This window comes from Aythya fuligula, chromosome 3 (genome assembly GCF_009819795.1).
Source record: "Aythya fuligula isolate bAytFul2 chromosome 3, bAytFul2.pri, whole genome shotgun sequence".
NCBI lineage: Eukaryota > Metazoa > Chordata > Aves > Anseriformes > Anatidae > Aythya > Aythya fuligula.
In genome coordinates this window covers 119,275,076-119,296,417 of record NC_045561.1, presented here as the reverse complement: position 1 = coordinate 119,296,417, position 21,342 = coordinate 119,275,076, and the positions used below count along the sequence as shown (strand labels likewise).

General features: G+C 45.7%; 1 protein-coding gene across 2 annotated transcripts in view; it reads right to left on the bottom strand.

Moving 5' to 3' along the window:
- NRBP1 (nuclear receptor binding protein 1) overlaps window positions 1-20,582 on the bottom strand; it is a 39,810-nt gene extending 19,228 nt beyond the window's left edge. For both annotated transcript variants that reach the window (XM_032184860.1, XM_032184861.1), the window contains exons 1-7: window positions 20,526-20,582; window positions 20,109-20,331; window positions 6,226-6,348; window positions 5,529-5,630; window positions 5,347-5,436; window positions 4,793-4,833; window positions 3,307-3,401 (exon numbers count right to left, since the gene is read on the bottom strand). In XM_032184860.1, the coding sequence (XP_032040751.1) occupies window positions 3,307-3,401; window positions 4,793-4,833; window positions 5,347-5,436; window positions 5,529-5,630; window positions 6,226-6,348; window positions 20,109-20,315 (658 nt within the window). In that variant the 5' untranslated portion in view covers window positions 20,316-20,331; window positions 20,526-20,582. The remainder of the gene's footprint in view (window positions 1-3,306; window positions 3,402-4,792; window positions 4,834-5,346; window positions 5,437-5,528; window positions 5,631-6,225; window positions 6,349-20,108; window positions 20,332-20,525) is intronic.
- Between the last annotated feature and the right edge of the window lie 760 nt (window positions 20,583-21,342).

Sequence of the window (21,342 nt, the reverse complement as noted above, 5' to 3'; positions counted from 1 at the left end):
AACAAGAAACACATAGTGGTCAGTCCTGCTAGTACATGTGCTTCTGCAACCTAAAGTACCAGCAAGAAGTGGCAAGCAAAAGGGCTGCTCTAGCACCTAAAGAGGTGCTACAGGAACAAATAAGTACAAGCCATTTCTAATGCAACACAACTAACAGACACTACTCTTCTAGTACCTCTTCACCTAGCAGAAGGAAGAATATTTTGTGGGATACGCTAGCAGCTTCCTTTCACCAGATTTCTGACCCAAATTCAGCAAGTATACTGTCTTGCTTAAAGCAGAGGGAAGGAAAGTTTTCGAAGAACACAGTGCTGAACAGTGCTAAGAAGGGAGACGATATTAAAGTGAAGATCATGATGTACTGAATCATTGTTACCCTTAAATCCATGAGAATGATTCCCCCACTTTTTAAATACACACAGGAAATTGTTCGAGTATCAGCCAGCTCTGAGAAGTAATTACATGAAGCAATAAATATGGGCCTAACGTTGTTACTGATCTCAAAGCAACTCTCTAAGACCTGAGCATGAAAACAGCCTGTCTGGCTACTGCACAGTCAGCAGTGCTAGAGAATTGCAAGAATCTGATGACACAGTTGAACAGTTTTGACTTGCCTAGCTGGGTGGGTAATACAGGAATAAGAATGCATTCTGCAATATTGGCAACTATAATTACAGCCTGTGCTGGAATCACAGATGTTATGTTTTGAGGATTCTTTTTCTGATCAAAAGTCCACTTGTGCTCGCTTCTTTTTTTAAAAAAAAAAAAAAAAATCAGAAAGGATAAGAATCTCCTAGATAAATCACTTCACTCCTGAACACAAGTAGTGCAAGTCAGTCCACAACTGTGGAGTTGTACCAGTTTGGGCTGGGACAGAGTTAATTTTCATCATAAAAATTTCTGCAGTGCTATGGTTTTGATTTGTGACCAAACCAGAGTTGATAACACACCAGTGTTCTAGCTATTGCTGAACAGCACTAACATAGTGCTGTTTAGGCACATGGTCTGAACTTTTGGGTAGACCCGTGCGGTGTCGAGAGTTGGACTTGATGATCCTTAAGGGTCCCTTCCAACTCAGGATATTCTATGATTCTATGATTCTATGATTCTATAGTAAAAAGGCATTTTCTGTTCCTCACACTACCCCACCAGTGAGTAGACTGGGGGTACATAAGAAGTTGGGGTGGGCACAGCTGGGACAGCTGACCCAGCTGACAAAAGGGATATTCCATATCCTATGACACCATTCTGAGCAATAAAAGCTAGGGGGAGAAAGAGGAGTAGCGGGATGTCCAGATCTACAGCATTTGTCTTCCCAAGCAACTGTTACGTGTGATGAAGCCTTGCTTTCCTGCAAACAGCTAAACATCTGCCTGCCAACAGATAGTAAGTAAATTCCTTATTTTGCTTTGCTGATGTGTGCAGCTTTTGCTTTATTTAAACTGTTTATCTCAACCAATGAGTTTTCTCAATTTCACCCTTCCAATTCTCTTCTGCATCCCACTTAGGGTGAGCAAGTGAACGGCTGCATGGGGCTCAGCTGCCCACAGGGTTTAACTCACAACAGGAGTAAAAGAGCAACTGGAATTGAGCACTGCTCCTGCACAGTCACACACCTAGAATTTCCCTTCCTCAGGGCTACCAAATAGTCTCGCTGAGGATACAGCTGTTAAAATGTACAGACACCTACTACTCCTTGAAAGAGGCACATCAGTCCAATTGCCTCTGTTCCTTCCACCATGCCTACTAGAAGCAAAGATCTATGAGATCAGAGGGAGTAGGCAAACATGTAACTGCTGAGGCAACTATCTGTGATCCGTGCTCAATGAACCACCTTTCTAGACAGTCTCTTAACGGCACCACTGAGAGTCTAAATGCTCATGAGAATGCCATGTTTGCTGATCTGCAGAACTACTCTCTGGTAAAAAGCCACAGCCCTAGATACCAGCTTGAAGTGGTTTACTTTTATAAAGCGTTGGCTATCAGTCAGAAAGATTCCAGCTGTATAATACTTTTAAACTCAACTAGAAAGGGAAGAATCTCTTACGTACTTCTTGAGTAAAGCCTACAACAGACTTGCCATAAACGACCTGAATTGGATGCCAGGGAGCCAGCTATGTTTACCAGCGGACAGGTATCAGATATGTGCAACTCCTGAACCCCCCCCCCCCACCTGGACAACTTCAGAAAAAAACTGATCAAGTGAACCCTGTGATATCATCAGCCTGCATGAAGAACAAGATGTCATCAAGTTTACAGGCGGATGATTAATCCTTCTGCCACGACCCACACTCCCCGGATACAAGCATATATCAGAAGGTTGTTATAGAGAACAAAGACCCCAAATCCGGAACAAGACAGAGTAAGCGTCCTTTGATTGAAAGAAAAACTACAGAGTTGTGCAGTTTATGAAGAGAAACTACTTTTAAATGACAGGTGAAGCAGAGCATTCTTTCCTGTACACTATCTACATTAAAACCAAGAATTCACACAGATGGAATCCTACAGGATGGCCAGTGCACAGTCCTCAGCTTTGAGGATACTTGCAGTAGAGCTGGACAACTGGCAGCTGTCATTTGAAAGGGTACATCAAGGTACCAGAGAATGCATCCAGAACTGCAAACATTCCTAAAGATATAAGAGCAACAGATGAGGAAAAAGAAATAAAAACAGACTAAGCAAGGAGGCACTGCATCTCTAGAGAAAAATACTTCCTACTTCTGAAATAAAGCATTTCAGCACGAGCAGCTGCCCGACAGGGCATGTCTTTGCTAAACAGGCACAACACAAGCTAGCATCCTGAAGTCCAAGCTAAAGTGAATGATGCTAGATGAAATGCCAAGACTAGAGTCTATAACCTTCATACACTTTTTGGTAAAAGAAACATTCATGTGACCTCAGTGGACGCAGCTCTCCAGACAGCTCTCAAAGCTTCACAACACTGACAGGCAAACTCCATGTGTATTAACACTGGGGGGAGGGAGGGGAGGTAACAAAATAAAAAAAGGGCAGAGCATATATGAATCCAAGGATAAGAAGGATAACGTGCATGCAAAACTTGGAAGTTCCTTTGAGATCAAAAAGGTATGGGTTGACATGGAAAACAGCATTCAGTAACAGTCTTTCCTGTGCCTAAAGGCAGTCCAGGAGTGTATTCTATTGCCAATCTCTGGCCCAAATGACGCAGAGGTGGAGGAGCATATACATACATGCCTATTATGCCAGATAGCCTCAAATGGATTAGATGTCCTGTTCTAGTTTAGCAGTTTGCCTCAAAGAGGAAGGGACACCTCCAGTAAGCCTTACCTGACCCAATTTTGATCAATCCGTTGTGCTGAATAAAGATGGTATCGCAGGTCAGATTGCCATGGATGATTGGGGGATCACAGGAGTGGAGGTAGCTAGAGATTCAGAACAGAGCACTGGTCAGGGGACTACCCCAGGCTGAAGCAGGAATCCCTCCCTTCATCCCTTCCCTGAGATACATCAGAACATCATCATGAGAAGAGAACAAGAGGGCAAAGGGTGCATGCCAGGGATTTACAATAGCAGGGAGGTACAAAGTCAGTGACTGTACATCAACCTCTAGCCTAGTATAGAATAATTAAAATTAAGCAATTGTCTCTTACTAACAACCTCCAGAATTGGCAGAAGGAAAGTAAAGAAAGCTTCTTCTGACCATTCTGACCAGTTCTTACAAAACCCGGGGTACCAGATCTGCATCATACACCTCAATACTGCTAGATGGGAGTTAAACAGGTTATTTTTTATTATTAAATTTATTTATTATTATAACAGGTATTAAAATACCAAAAGAACAGAACCTTATTCTGTCCCTAATCATAGGATATCAAAAACGGTGTTCAGTGGTGCACAAACACGATCGGTCATGTTTTCTAGCATGCACAATTAAAACTTCTCAGTGCTGGGGCCCCAGGTACAGTTTGAGGTTAGTTTTGCATTTCACTCTGCCTTGTTTTATTTTAGCAGCCAGCACAGATAAAGACCGTCAGCTCTCAAAAGCTTGTTAGAACACCAGATATCCCTCAGCAGCTATACTTGGCTAAATGGCAACAGAATTTTCTCTATGGAGTGCAAGCCTTGCTCTGACATCCGGGTTATTGTTTTTCCAAGGCTGTTATTAGCCACACCATCTCTGGCTCAGGTAGGGAAGTGTCTTTAAGACAAAAACAAAAGAACTCCAGATTCTGTTCAACCAGATTGTGCTAGGAAGGCTGCAGATGATATGCATCATCAAGAAATGTACAGATTCATATATACTCCTATTAATATCACACCACAATGATTATGAATACATCACATGCTACACAGCTGCAGCCTACCAAGATTAAGAAACTTTTCCGTGCTCCAGTCATATGGAATTGATTTCTTTGAGACTTCTTTGCAACATTCTCTTGGCCGTGGTTAGAGCCAGGTTATAAAGCTGCATCTGCATACATGGGAAGGCTCCCTGATGCTTATCTTGTACAGTCACTATCATACTGGTCACAACCATTGGGATCCAAACCCTACTGCACCAGTTTCTTCATTGTAGAAGCTTCAGTATTATCTAACTGAAGAGTCTGGAATTGTTGTATAAAGTGCAGCTGACACTCTACAGACTACAACTGGGATAAGATTCAGGCTGGATGATTGAAAGTGCTCTCCAAGCTCTATTCCATGAAGTTTGCTAACATTTAGCAGCATGTATATAGACTACTTTTACTATTCTAGCACAAGAAATGCTATGCTTAAACAAATGGCTAGATCTCAAGATCAGTAACTTACGTACCTGAGAGCAGAGAGGATCTGGGTACACCATCGCTTCCAGGCCTATAAACACAGGCACAAAAAGGATAAAAATCATTCAAGGAAGGGGAACTAATCCATACTTATGTGATTCAAAGCTCATTCAAATGAAGGAATATACCCTCCAATCAGTGGTATCTTAGCTTATATCCAGTAAAGGTGTGCAAGAAGTAAAAACTTTATGAATCAGTATTCTTGTGCTCTGTTTAGCTTTTACATTTTTGACAGGAGTTACAAATCATGCCTCCTCCCTTCTAACTCCTCTCATGCATAGAACCCTTCCCTCTTTCCTGCATGCATACGCAGAACAGGAGAAGCTATCACAATATACATATGAAGCTGCAGAACTACAGGAAACAAAGAAAGCAATACAGATCAGGTATCTTAGAAAACCTGCAACTAAACTGGCTTACAGTAACAAGAAAAAATTTCAGACATTATCACCAGCTTTTCTTCTCATTAGGATCCTCTGCTGAGAGACCTTCCTAGAGGCCGAAGACACCAAGTGAAAATAGGCACATAGGAAAAAAGAGTTACCTTTTCATTCATAGTTTTGTGGTTTTTCTTTGTCTTCTTCAGGAACTGTTTCAAGCTCCCTGAGGACATATATTCAGTGATGAAGATCACCTGTGGGACAATAGGAAATATTACCTTCTGCCTCACTAATTACCCACAGGATATACAGCAAGAAAACCCAACAGACTGCTTGCTTTACTTACCCTGGCCTTATTCTCCTTCACATCAGCCCAGTATTTGTGAAACTTTACAATGTTCAGATGTTCCAGTTGAATTAAGTTGTCAAACACTGCTTTAACTTTCTCCTACAACATCAGAAAATCAAAGTCATGTTACATCAAAGACCACATCAGCCCACACCTTACTTGCTTCTCAGGTCTGGGTCCCCTTAAACAACACAATACGCAAAACAACACATCAAGCTCCTATGCCAACAAGAATCAGCATCTGATTTCATCTTATACTGCATTGTTTGATCACCAAGACTCAACCAACACAAAAGCCTCTAGATGTAGTGCAGCAACAGTTTCAGTCATGTTTTCTTCAGAAATCAGGCTTCATTTTTGCTATGTTTAAGGAAGTAGAGAAGAGTTACAGACACAGCCAATAACCCACATGAATCAGTATCTATAATTACACCCTAATGCAAGGCCTGTCACCCTGGTGCAATGTGTTTTTACTGTAGAGGTGACAGAGCACTGCAATAGGTTGACAAGAAAGGTAGTTGAGTTTCCCTCCTTGGAAATCTTCAAAAGCCATATGGACATGGCCCTGGGCATCCTGCTCTAAGCACCCCTGTTTGAACAGGGGAGATTATACCAGATGAACTCCAGAGGTTGCTTCCAACCTTAACGATTCTGTGGTGTTTCCCACATTTTGTTGGGAAACATGTCAACATACCTCCTGAAGCTTAAAGTTCTTCCGCTCAGAAAACTGAACCTCATTCCAAACCACTTCCACACCTTCCTCTGTATCCATGGCCAGGTAGGCACTATCAATCCCTGGGACATTGCGTTGATTCACCTGTATGGAAAGGATGGAAACAGGTATGAGATCTAAGCTAGCAAGACTAGATCATTACTATGCACCCTTCATTTCAGTATTACAAACGTTGTTCATCAGCTTTTAACTAAATGAGCATTCCAGGACAGGATTGTCCACAGGCACTTCAGGAACGGGACATACCCAAAGATAAGCACGATCTAGGCCTCATACGCAGCTGGTCTAGTGAAAGCCTCCTTTTGGCTATAATGCGTTAATTTATGTTTTATATCTGTATTTTATTTTACCACACACACAAAAAATCTTCAGTTCACCATCAGCTGGCCACATACCTAGAATAGCTTCACTTCCAACTGATCCAATTCTCCCGTTGAAGTAAAAGTCAATACAGAGATTTGCCTAGCATTCCAGACTCACCTTCTACATATATTACCTCCTTGAAGCTTTGGCCATCTCACAGCTTTTCCTATTAATATTGTCTCACCTTTTCTTCCTTCACCCCATCAGCATCCCACATTCGCTGGGAAATTCTCAACATACACAAGGGCTTCCTCAAAAATTCTTTCCCTCTTGGCAGCTGCTTTTACGCAACCAAAGGTACTCAGTCTCAGCTACAGTATTACATTAATGATGAATTGATGCAAGTGTTCTGCCACCCACAAAACTTACATGAATAAAGCACTATACTATAGGAAATGACTACTGATAACACAATACTAATATAAAAAGGAAACAAATTTCCAATGAACAGTACTTTCAACTTCAGTAGACTGGGTACAGACTCAGTGCACCCAGCTGATCACACTGATACACAAAAATCTAAGGCTTTTTTTTTTTTAATGAAGAAATTTTGATGGAGGACGGGGGTACCAAAGAACTTGTTGGTCATGCTAATAATAACCGAAACTTGAGCTCCGAAGACAAGTGTGATCAGAAGGACTAACACACCAACAAAACATGTACACTTAAGAATTGTGCATGAAAAAAAAAAAAAAAAGAGTCCATTAAGGTATTAATTTCACTAGTGTACAACACCAACTTTAAAAGTTTGCATTACACACATCTGCTCACTGGATACTTCATCAGTAGCTTGATAATTTAGACAGACCAACAATCAATTTAGGTTGGGTTTTTTGGAGATCTTCCAAAAGAATCATAACAGGCCTAATGATATTCAATTTTCTCAAACTGCAGATGACTTACTGTTGTGATAAATGACTACAATAACGGTGTAGTTGGAGTGACACAGATTGCTCAGTAAACTGAGCTGTAAATTATTGTGATAAAGACCAGATGCACTTGCATGACACAGATAGGAATAAAGAACACAGACCATAATTACATAAAGACAACCTGAGCTGCAGAAAGTAACTGTTAAAAACAATCACAGGAGACAAGCAGCTTATGACCCTATTCCCCTCCTACCCTTTGCCTCCTGTATAACTGAGGGGTGAAAGTTCTAACATTTTATTCAAGGAGATACTCATGATATTTATCATAAGAAAGTGATTTTCCCTATATACACACTGATACTGACATCAGAATAGTAGGTCAGGCCTGTTATGTTCCATTGTTAAAGGCTGAAAGACTATTTAACGACAACATTCATTCCTTCAATTTTCAGTATGAGAAATCTCTCAGGCATGACATAGTACAAGAACTCCCAGTACAATTAATAAAGTTGAGTGATGAAAGGCTTTAACTTCAGAAAAGTTTAAATAAGACCCCAGCCAACAGAAAGCATTTAAGTGTTAGTACTGTAGGGACAAGATACAGCCATGACTACCCACACTCAATGCCCATGCATTCCTCTATATTCTCTTCTTTCATCATACTTGCTGTCTATTCAAAGAGCTTCTCACTTTACTGGGTTACTGAAGCCCTCAAGTATTGACAAGTACTTGAAATCTGCCTTGATAGTACAGCCAGCAGATACAGATTTATTATTTATCATAACTTCTTCTATTTCTGGGCAAGCTTACCAAATATGAATAATTTCCATGACTCATAGGCATATTCTAGAGTATCAAACATGACTCAAGACACCAAATCCATAGCACAACACTGAGCGTAATTCTCAATTCAAGAGGAGATTCAACGGTAGAGTAAGGAGGACAGAAGAGTAAGAGGGGAAAAAATGCAGACAGACAACTGGAAAGGCTAAAGCAAATTCATCCTTCACTCTGGTTGCCAAATCACTGCTACACATCCCTCTCCATGCTCAGCAAAATAGAATCTTAAGTCCTCACAAAGCATGTTCTGGCATTTGTCCTGTACTTTCCTGACAGTTACGGACAGCTATTGCCTCCAAGCAGCTATCAGTGATTGATGGAAAGCTACAAGCTTAACATGTCACAATTAGAAGCAATGTTACAGTTAGTCCTTGCTTTACAAAAACTTCCTGGATGACTTTTGAGTAACTTGGGACTATTTTAACTTGTTTAATTTTCAGTGATCTTCTGATCTACTATCTTTGAAGGGTCCTGGAGAACAGGAGAGGTGCCTGAGGACTGGAGGATAGCCAGTGTCACTCCGGTCTTCAAGAAGGATCTGGGCAACTACAGGCCAGTCAGTCTCACCTCCGTCCCTGGAAAGGTGTTGGAACAGCTTGTTCTGGAGGCCATCTCCAAGCATTTGGAAGAGAAGAAGGTTATGGGGAGTAGTCAGCATGGATTCACCAAGGGGAAGTCGTGCTCGACCAAACTCATTGCCTTCTATGATGGCATCACCAGCTGGGGAGATGGGGGGGGGGGGGAGAGCGGTGGATATCATCTACCTTGACTTTAGCAAGGCTTTTGATGCTGTCTCCCATGATATCCTGCTGGCAAAGCTGAGAAAGTGTGGGGTGGATGAGTGGGCAGTAAGCTGGGTTGAGAATTGGCTGACTGTCTGAGCTCAGAGGGTGGTGCTTGGCGCAGAGTCCGGCTGGAGGCCTGTGACTAGCTGTTTTCCCCAGGGGTCAGTGCTGTGTCTAATCTTGTTGAACATCTTCATCGACAACCTTGATGAGGGAATAGTGTCTGCCCTCAGCAAGTATGCCGATGACACAAAGCTGGAAGGAGTGGCCGACACACCAGAAGGCTGTGCTGCCATTCAGCGAGACCTGGACAAGCTGGAGACCTGGGCAGGAAGAAACCAAATGAGGTTTAACAAGAGCAAGTGTAGAGTCCTGCACCTGGGAAGGAACAACCACAGGTATCAGTACAGGCTGGGGGATGACCTGCTGGAGAGGAGCTCTGTGGGAAAGACCTGGGGGTCCTGGTGGATGACAAGTTGACCATGAGCCAGCTGGTGGCACACAGACAATACTACACCATGAGGTGCTGTTGACTCACAAGGGAAGAGAGGCCTTGCAGGGGGATCTAGGTAAATTGGAGCAACAGCATGAAATTAACAAGAACAAACACTGAATTCTGCACTTGGGATGGAATAACACTGGAGGTAAGTACGGACTGGGAGATGAGCAGCTGGAAAGCAGTGCTGGTTGATAGCAGGCTCAATATGAGCCAGGAGTGCACCCTGGCAGCCAAAAGGGGACACCGTATTCTGGGGTGCACTAAGCACACAGCAGCCAGATGGTCCAAAGAGGTGATTCTCCCAGTGTATTCAGCATTAGTGAGGTCTCACCTTGAATACTGTGTGCAGCTCTGGGCACACAATGTAAAAAGGATATTAAGATACTTTAATGTGTCCAGAGGAGGGCTACAAAGCTGGTAAAAGGGCTGAAACGCGTGTCCTATAAGGAGAGCCTGAGAACACTCGGTTTGTTAGGCTTAGAGAAAGGGAGGTTGGTCTCTCATTGCTCTCTACAACTTCCTGAGGAGCAGGAGGTGCTCATCTTTTCTCCCTGGTATCTAATGACAGGACACATGGGAATGGCTCAAGGCTGCATCAGGGGAGATTCAGAGCATTACAAACACTTCTTTACCAAGGGAGCAGTTAGACACCGGAACAAGCTTCCCAGAAAGGTGGTTGCGCCCCATGCCTGTCCATGTTTAAGGGGCATTTGGATATTCCTCTTAATGGTATGTTTTAACTTTGGGTCAGCCCTGAAGTAATCTGACAGTTGAACTTGATGATCTTTGTAAGCCCCTTCCAACTGAAACTATTTTAATTCTTACTTGCATAGTCCACTCTTCTGCAGCAGAACATCCAGTCTAAAAAGAAGGGACTGCTGCCTCACAGTTCACTGCTGTTTACGCAGCCCTACAACACCCAGTCAGCCCACACGACTGTACTCTAACCAAGGAAGGAGGGAAGGAAGGAAAGAAGGCATTCATGCTAATGATACAGGTACCAACACATATCTGGTCGCTCTAAGCCCTGAGCAGAATTCAGAACTACAACCACAGAGAACAGCGTTGTCAGACAAACTGTGTGATTTCACCCTAAGATTGTGCAACAGAGACGTAATTACAAGCTACAATTATCATTTTAAAAGCATAACAGAAGGGCTTATAGCAACTCCCTGGAGAACACAACTTGGCAACTACAAATTCAAAATTTGGGAGGTATAAACTCCAAGTTTCAGCAAACTGCTTGGGAAAAGTATCTGGGTAAGGGCTATTCAAAGGAGAAGTAAGAACCACATCAATAATCTGAAGACCCACAACAAAGTGGGGAAATCAGGTAGCCTAATCAATGATGGATTGAACACTGGACCCAAGGACTCCCAAAGCCACAAAGGTGAGTGATTAAGTCGTCATCCCACTAAGGAAAATCCATCTAAGCAATTCAACAGGAGAAGCAGCTTCAGCAATATTATGTAAACCAAGTGGAGATGCTGTGTAGAGGAACGCAGTACTTGGAATGTCAGGGATGGGCAATTTGGGATCTAACAGGAGGAATTTGGTACAGTACTCAGGATACCATAGAATATCCGAGTTGGAGAGGACCCACAGGGATCATCAAGTCCAACTCCTGGGACCCCACAAAAATAAATAAATAAATAAATCAGGTCATGTGTCAGAGTGTTGTCCAAAGGTTTCTTTAACTCTGGCAGGCTCTGTGCTGTGACCACATCGCTGGGGAGCCTGTTCCAGTGCCTGATCACCCTCTTGGTGAAAAACCTTTTTCTGATATCCAGCTTGAACCTGAGATGTTGAGGGAAGGGCCAAAAATGTGGAGAGAGAGGGTTCAAGATTAATCACTAGCCAAGTCCTGTGCCTGATCACCACCACTTGTGTTCTTTTTATTAATCTTTTAATACTACTTTCTGTGCAAGCGTGCTCCTTTTTCTCTATGTGCCAGCACAAAGAATTGTTAACAGGAAAGCTTTGGTGCTGCCAGTAAACTACATGGAACACTTTTTTTTTTTCCTCTAAAGAACTGCTCCCTAAGAATGCAAAGCAAACCCTATACCTTAGTCACAGACTGCTGGACTGTAAATTGCACTTCTAACCACCCAGGAAAGTTAGAAAAGCAGACAGCTGCTGTAGCTGTGCCTGCTCTCCACTGAGGCAGCATAAAGACTGAGAAGTGATGCTGGCTGATGAGGCACTAAGAAAGCTACCAGCCGTCTGTTGCAGTTAGTAAGCAAGAACACAATGGGTCTGTAGACAACAGGCCCAAGACAAAGGCTCAATTCCCTCCACACTCTGCAGTGCCCCTCATCTCATTCAAGCACATATCAAGTGTTTGTTCCTTCCATGAAGTCCCAAATGAGCCAACAAAAAAGTTAAAAGGGTGCACATACTCCTTCTGAGTATGTTCCCAACAGTGAAGTAAAATCCTAAGAACTATATCCTGGCATTAGTCTCCATCAGCTAAAAATACAGGAACATTGCCAAAGCCTGTCAAGAAGTTGGCAGCCCTCCTCGTACTAGTTTAGTTTGCTTTAAGTCTCTGCTACGCTTCCACTCTCCAGCAGCAGAGCCCAAAGCTCAGAGCATCTAAAATGCTACCTTTCCAGAGAATGGCACTTCATTTTCCCACATAAAGAAACACAGAGGTATGATAGAAAAAGACAGACTGATGCTTATATTTTACTACCTCAGTGAGCTTCTTTTCTGTCACAACAGCAGCTGAGAAATCAGACTCAAGCATCACAGAATACAAACACCCAGTCTGTCGGCATTTCCTCTCCAAGAATCCCACATTCTGGCTCCTTAAAGAAATGTAAATCCAAATGGAAAAGTCACCAACTGGCTCCATATTAAATATAGAAAAGTAGACTCCCACTAGGACTGACAAGACAAAGGAGATAAAATAAAGATGTAGTAGACTCAGCATCTCATTTCGTGTCTTGCTGGGTTCAACTCCTCATAGATCACCACTTCATTGTTCCATAGAGCTAGCACGGACCAGGAGAGCATGCTTGCCGAAGCATTACAATCCAGCTGTAACACTCAGCCACCAAACTGGGAACTCTCTGTCCAAACGCCAACAAGGACTGTAATTAGGAGAAGCACAGTAACAGCAGTGTAGTGAAGACACTGGTGCTACCTGTATTAACTCTGAGCTTTCAGCAACAGGATATAATGAACAGCAAGAACGAAGCACTAAACTCATATATACCCACGGGAACAACGTACGCTGCCTCAAATACTGGCACACAAGTTTTGCACATGACCTGATATCCAGGTCCACATTGAACTTCTTCATCCTACCTTAGCCTGCACACCACAGTAAAAGAAGTTATGAAGGACTGCACAGTTCATCTAGCTTACCTGACGTAGGAAATACTAGAGACAGGAAAACAAGAACCAATCAACATAGCAACCAGTGCATGCACAGACACTTATATACAGGAGATTTTCCTCAGGGATGAGGCAAAAAAGAATCTATGGATCTCGGAAGTCACTGAAATGGTGGCATAATACAAAACGTGGTCCAGCAGCTGAGTTTGCAGAAAAGTCAGTAATACATCAAGCACAGGACAACAATTAGACAAGCACAAGGCCATTTCTTTCTCAATTGAGGTCACTGATGGTTAGCAGAGCTCAAACATCACCTTTCAGACACCCCAGAAATTATCACTGGATTTTAGAATCTGCAGGAAAGAAGTACAATCTTTGAGGAAAAGGGCACATGCAATATCCAAGCAGAGACCAGCCCCCTTTCTTCTGTTTTCTCTTTCTTCCTTTCAATACCAGGCATCACTCAAAGTCTTCTGTATGAAGAAATGAAGCAACATTCAGCAAAAGCTGTACCACAATTAAATATACCTCACAAGGGGCCTGCAGAAGTGGAAGACTGAGCAGATGTGGATACGCTAGACACCTTCTCTCATAACTATTACAGACACACTCATATACATACCTTAAAAGGGAACCTGCTTGCTCCCACATTCAAAATATGATACAGATCCATTCAACAGCATTAAATAGGTTACTTACTGTTACAAGGAATTGCCTCATTACTATATGCATTTCTCATCACCTTGAAGCTGTACAGCAACAAGCACCCTTGTAAAATATCACATGGCTTTTAAATGCAACCATTTAAATGCTGAAGGGGAAATTAATGCAACTTGATTAATCCCTCTCAGTTTCACAATAACAGCCACAAGTTCTTAGCCTTAGCAGACAAGTCTGACAAAAGTGTCTTTTTCAGGGAAAAAAAAAAAAAAAAACTGACCTTTGATGTCAACAAAGTATTAAAATGTCTTGGCTTGTACCAAGACACAGTCAATCACATAGTGATTTCCTACCCAGAAAACAGATAGAAAGAAGTCTATCAATAGATCTGTCAAAATCTAAATCTTAAATCTATTTAAATCTATCAATCAATCTGTCAGTATATAACTATTAAGTGACAAACTGTAGAATCATTCACAGACTTGGATGGTCAAGTCCCTCCCCATAAGATGGGCTTGCCAAGTTCCACACCAATACCAAGCTGAAAATTCTGAAAAGTAAGATTCTGCTGCAGCAGAGCACAAGTCTTCCTGCAGGTATACCTGGGGAACTTTTCTGTTTAATCTGGGTAATTCTCAGGGATGGTCAGCACCAAGTCTAAGCTCCTACCAACGTCTCAAGTTTAATACCTACCAGTATCAGAAGTCTAAAAATGTACTTCAAGTACATTGCTACAATCCATCTCTATAATACTATTCCCAAGAGGCATAGTCTAAATGCAGCAGATAATTCTGAAAACACTTGGACAACCTAAGAGAAATAAATTATTTATGCATGCTGACTGAAAGAGAAAAATGTAGTGTCACACAGGGACAGCAGAAAAAGAGGGCTTTGTCAGGCTGAAAAGGCAAAAGGAACCAAGGCAAGCACAAGCTTGGAGACCCAGGGCCTGAAGAATCTATCGGTCTCGGTCTCCCCTCCTGTGATTCCACTAACTCCAAGTTGTGGGTACTTTATGTCTCTCTTCCAGGAGACAGTAATCGCCTGTTAAAAGCTCATCTTCAATCACTTGCAAAGGCTAAAGCTTCACCTTTGGATGTGTTTGGAGAGCAACCACAAGCATGGTTACAATTGCAGAAAGGGATTCAACTCAGATAGGAGAGCAATTAAATTTGCAACACACCTGAAGACCAATGTGTGCAATGTATACACACAGCAGCAGCATGAGAAAGCAGATTGTCATTTGTCCCTGCAGCACTTAAGGACAGTAGAAATACCTAAAAATGCTGAGATTGGTCATAGCTCTTCTCTTGTATCTTCCTGTATTTCCAACAGAAGAATAAGTACCCTATGGGAGGAGCCACATCACCACACACTCCCTCCCCACCAACCATCTCTAACAGCAATTTCACCCTTCAGGTATGGGTGATGAACTGACTCAACAGTAGAGCTCAAAGGGCCGTAGCGAGCAGGGCTATGTCTGACTGGCAGCAGATGCTCACCAGCAGCACTCCCCCAGGCTCAGTTCCAGGGTTGGTTCTGTTCAACGTTTTTATCAATGGTCTGGATGCGGGAGTGGAGCGCATCCTCAGCACGTTTGCTGATGACACTACACTGGGAGGTGCAGCTGACTCCCTGGAGGGACAAGAGGCCTTGCAAAGGGATCTAGACAAACTAGAGCATTGGGCAATCAGCAACCACATGAAGTTCAACATGGTAAATGCCAGGTGCTGCAGCTGGGACGGAGTAATGCTGGACATAGGTACAGACTGCGGGACAAGTAGCTGGAGAGCAGCTCAGCAGAAAGGGATTTGGGGATGCTGGTGACAGCAGGCTAAACATGAGCTAGCAGTGCACCCTGGCAGCCAAGAGGATAAACACATTCTGGGGTGCATTAAACAAACCATAGCTAGCCAGTCCAAAGAGGTGATTCTCCCGCTGTATTTAGTATTGGCACAGCCTCACCTCAAGTATTGTATGCAATTCTGGGCTCCACAATATAAAAAGTATGTTAAAGTACTGAGGGCAACAAAGCTGGTTTTACCAGCCAGGCTGGAAGGCATGTTCTAAAAGGAGAGGCTGAGGACACTTGGGTTGTCTGGTCTGAAGGAGAGAATGCTGAGAGGCAACCTCACTGCTCTGCAACTGCCTGAGGAGGGGAAGCACAGAGGGATGTGCCAGTCTCTGCTCCCTGAGAAGTGATGACAGGACAAGAGGGAATGGCACAAAGCTGGGCCATGTGAAGTTCAGAGTGGACATTAGGAAAGAATTCTTTACCACGAGGATGGTCAAACACTGGAACAGGCTTACAAGTGAGGAGGTCGATGCCCCACGCCTGTCAGCATTCAAGAGGCATTTGGATAATGTCCTTATTAATATGGTTTAACTTTTGGTTAGCCTTGAAGTGGTCAGGAAGTTGGACTGGATGACCTTTGAAGATCCCTTCCAATTGAACTAGTCTTTCTATTTTAAGGAATGACGAAGCTTAACCACATCACTATTCATTACATTTTCCTGAAGAAAGAGAACTTAGGGGAAGATAAGCATTCTCTATCTAGTTAAAATAGCATCTTAGATAATACACAGTGATGTTTAATTTTAAAAGACTACTCCAAACTTTCACATCTATTACACATTTCATGCTACAGAAGTTCCCTGTCTCTAGGAAAAATTACAATCAATTAACAGAACCACTTTCTACAATTGACATTTAAGCAGATTTGAAGTTATACTAGTTGACACAGTTCAGACTAGGTTATTGTACCTAAAATATGAGTGAACAACCACACGATCCTGCTAACCTGACTGCACCACCAACAAACACTTTCCTGCACCACCGACTTGCTGATTTGCTCAGGACACGCAGTAAGCTTGGTGTGCCAGCTAAGACACAGAGTACTCGGAAACCTGGGCACGGGGTAAGGCTGCTGCCTCCCATGGGATTAGATCATTGTAGTGACACAAAGACACAATGAATAACGAGAGGCCTGGGAAGACGTCCAGTGCAGAAGAGGGAGTGCTCTGGTAACTTATGTTCCACTGCTCTGTCAGAGGGACGCTCCTGCCGGGACCGCGCTCACCCAACCCTAACCCTGACCCTGACCCTAACCCTGGCCCTGACCCCTGACCCCGACCCCTGCCCGCCGCAGGGCGGCGCAGCCCCGAGGCAAACCCCCGGGAAGCCGCCAGGCAGCGGCGCTGCAGCCGGGGCCGGGAGCAGCCAATGGGAGCACGCGGCGGTGATGTAATGCCCTCTCTCCGCGCGCCATTGGCTGCGGGAGGTGTCAGTCCGGGCAGGGCCGCGCGGCTCCGGCAGGGCCCGGCCCGCCCGCTGCGCTCCCCTCAGGCCGCCGGGGCCGCCCGCGCCGCGGGAGCTGGTCCCGAAAGCCCCGGCTGGTGGAGGGACGGGGCTGCATGAGGAGAGCTCCCTCCGAGCGGAGAAGCCTTCCTAAGGCAGTTTAGGAGCGTAACAGAAGTGAAACGAGAACAGAAATACTCGGCCACGAAGACCTGTTCTGTTGGCCTGCGACTAGATGGCGTTTGGAAGCCTCTCCGGGAGCACACACAAGGTGCAAAAGCGATCACGAAAAAATTGATTCTGCCGGAATCTGCTAACGTGAAATGAATAGCCTGAGCACTCACACCCTTATGTTCACACCAGACTCCAGTGACAGTCGGCTCCCTCAGACTCGCAGTGCTCCCGCCCATACAGCCCCCATACTCCGTGTCATCTGTGCTCCGGGAAGATGATCACAGAGCGTGTGTTTATTAAAACAAAATAAACAAACAAGGTTAACATTTCCAAATACGCAACTCAAACTGAGGAGGAAAGAACTTAAAATCTGGAAAATACCAGACCACACGTTGTGCACAAAATCTGTCTCTGCAGTCACGTGCTGTTTTCTCTCCCTATTACATTACGTTGCTTCAAAAGTGGCTGCTTAATTCAGCATCTAAAGAAGACACTGGCGATATACTGAATCAGGATTGCATCACTGGTGGGAGGGGAGGTGACAACATTCCTTTTTCATGGAGTAACTCCTCCTCGCTGCCAAAGAGACGGTGAGTAAGAGCTTGTCTGCATGGGTACACTGACCGGAATAACCAGTGCTGACTGAGCGATCACGTTATCAGAGCTTTACAAGGACGCTACTTTGGTACACGAGATGTTTTACTCTGGTATACCAGGATGCTCAGAAAGCAAAGGTATTATTCCAGAATAAGTTTCATGCTGGAACATCTGCAGTCGAAGTTTACTCCAGGGCACAGCTCAGTCCAAAAGCTGAAGACAGCAGGGGGGATGTCATGCATTTAAAGTAAACAAATCACACTGTACAAGCTCAGATCTAATCAAGCCACAAATTTACATGTAAAATTAAGAGACAAAACATAACTTAATTGCATGATCACTAGCAGAATATGTTTTTCATGCACACATTTGAGACATAAGGCCCACCTGAAGGCAACCACAGAGTGCAACAAACACACTCATAAATGTTTAGCATTTCCTGCAGGAAGACAGTACACCCTGACAGATAAAAAGCTGAGAAGAGACCCTGAGTTTACCCCAGATCTGTCATCAATTCATTTTGTGGCCTTCAACAGTTAATCTGTTGCCCTTTCTTTATCCGTGAGGTGGAGCAAAGCTCATACATCTAACACGAGAATGGTCTGCATTCAAACCAACCAGTCACCTTCATTCCCAAGACAGAAGTCAGTAATTTACTCATGGCAAAATTTTAAGGAACTTCTTGAGTGTGAGCTTTTATTTGTCTGTAGATGGGAAAACTGAAATCCAAAGAAAATACTAAACCTACCAAAACTTTCTTTTTATGTAGGACAGTATGGAAAATACTAGAAGGAAACTAATCTTTCTACATCAATCTGTTTTAAAATATACTGAAAAGACCACATGAACTGAACATTAGCTTTATAAGAGCTAGGGTACCTCTCCTGTGAAGAGAAGCTGAGGGTGTAGGGGTTGTTCAGGCTACAGAAGAGAAGGCTCAAGAGAGACCCTATAATGACTTTCCAATACCTAAAGGGGACCTACAGGAAAAATGGGCAGGAACTCTTTGTCATGGAGTATAGCGATAAGAAAAGGGGTAATGGTTTTAAACTAAAACAGGGAAGATTTAGAGCAGAAAACAGAAAGAGGTTTTTTACTACAGAGGTGGTGAGACACTGGAATAGGCTGCCCAGAGAAGCTGTGGATGCCCAATTCCTGGAAGCGTTCAAGTCCAGTGTGGACAGGGCTTTGGGCAACCTGCTATACTGAAAGTTGTCCCTGGCCATGTCGGGTGGGATTGGAACTGGATGATCTTTAAGGTCCCTTCCAACCTAAACTATAATAGGATTCTGCAATTCATTCCCCAAGCCTTCCCTGTGCATTGATTCAGCACAGATTGTTTTAAAAAAAAAAAAAATCTAGCCGTAGTTTCAGGTTATTGTAAGGAATATATTCCAGAGAACAGAATTAAAGCCTTACACGAACATCCCTCCCCCCATCCAAGTTTCACAGCTTCACCAAAAAACAGCGCATTGTTATTACACCTTGCTAGCAATTAGCTTATGTTAACAAGACCAGAACAGCTTTTGAGCAAAAAAAAAAAAAAAAAAAAAGTAAAGAAATTGATGGAATACTTGACCTTATTTTGACCTCCAAATTTACATCAAAACAAATGACTCTTTCACCACCGCCAAAGTTCGTACTGCCCTGCATTTTTATCTGTTAACGTCGACACTTCTATACTCATCCTGACTTGTTTAAGACTACGTCAGCACTTGAATTAAGACTTTCTCAGCTACAGAGCTTGCTTCACTGAAGCAACACAAAGCAGAAACCAACTTCTGAAGACAGCCTTCAAGAAGACAAACAGAACACAGCAAGGAATGGGAAAAAAAAGAGCTCCAGACCAGGAAGATCCAATCTACTCATGTCATTGTACAGGACAATTCCAATACATGCACCAAGAAGTAAACGCAAATTGGACAAGCCAAGATACAAGTCTGCATGAACTGGTTGTGCTTTATCTTAACTGAAGACTCTAAAGCAAACCAAAGCTAACATGTAACTCAAAAGCAGACGAGATCGCACAGCTAGAAGCACGTACCACTCACTTCATACTCCCTACCGAACGCCAAGTACTGTCCAGGCACTGGTCCTCATTATCCCCAGAACAAAAGATCTGGGAAACAAGACACATGTATAAACGCTAGAAATAACCCTCTCTCGACGCAGCAGCAACAGCTGGCCCCGACACCACCTGTTCAGAAGAGCTTTCAACGCTACAAACACACGGGGAGAAAAGCAGGCAGCGCTCAACGAGGGCCGTGACAGACCGTCGTCGCCCGGGCTCGGGCTGGCCCGGGAGCAGCCGGCAGGGCGGGCCCGGGCCCCGCGCTGATGCCGTGCCCGCAGCTCCCAGGCCTCTCCCCGCACACCCCGAGGCCCAGCCCCGAGAACCGGCCTCCGGCACTGACCTCCTCGCGTCGCTTCTGCCAGCGGCCGCACGGGGACTCCTCGAGGATCTCGGACTCGTCCTCGCTTTCCTCCTCCTCCTCCTCCTCCGGGGGCGCCGCGGAAGCCACCGGCGCAGACACCGAGGTCATTCCCGGGCCGGACGACGCGGGCTCCGGCTTTGAGTCGGAGCCGCCGCTCGGCACCTGCTTGGACTCGCCCTCCGACATGCCGCAGCCGCACACCCTGCGGGCAGGACGCGCCGTCAGCCGGGCCGGGTCGCGCTAGGCCGGGCCGGGCCGGGCGAGTCGGACCGAGCCGCGCCCGCCGGCCCTGTCAGCCGGGGCCGCGCCCCGAGCCTGCCGGAAGCGCCGGGCCCGAGACGGCTGCGGCCCGAGGGGGGCGCGGCGCGGGCGGGCGGGCGCGGGGCGCTCACTTACCGGGCTCGCCCGGCGCCTCCCGGTCCCCAGGCGTCACTCCGCCGCCGACGGGCCGCCGCCAACCGCCGCGCTGCGTAACGCGCCGTCGGGGGCGGGGCCGCTTTCCCGCCGGCCAATGAGAACCCGGACGTGCGCCCCCCGCCTCCGCGGATTGGTCGGTGGGCGGGGCTCGGAGTACCACAGCGCGATAGGGGGCGCCCGCGCGCGCACCGCAGGAGAAGCCGGGAGCGAGCTGCGGCGCGGGGGGAGGGGGCGGTTCGGCCCGCCCCGCGGCCAATGAGAGCCCGGGAGCTGGCTGCCAGCCCGCGCGGATTGGCCGGTGGGCGGGGCTCCGGGCTATATAAGGGACGGGAGGGGCGGCCGAGCTCAGTGTATGGGGGTTGCTCCTGTCACGGTCCCCGTGGGCTCGCTCGGAGCCTGCCCGCGTCTCGGGCGGTGCCGGTGCCGTCCTGCCTCGGTGCCGTCGGTTCCCAGCGCCCTGCCCCTCGTTCCCTCACCGTGAAGAGCGCGCACGAGGCGTGGCGGGCAGGGGAGCGCTTCCCCTGTGACCACTCCCCGCGGCGCAGGGGGGATGGAGCTGCGGGGCGACCCGCGGCTGGGCCCGGGTCCCGGCGGGAGGTCCCGGGGACGGCTCCGCACGCCGGTGTCGAGCAGCGGCCGCGCGCCGGGGGGCGGGTCCTAAGGCCGCCGAGGCTCGACTCTATGGTGTGCGCTTCCGGCCGCCGTGGCTCGGCCGCGCGGGCTGAGCGCCGCTCCCCCCCCCCGCGGCGACTCTATCGCCCGCGCTTCCGGCCGCGCTACTTCCGCCTGGCGGCCC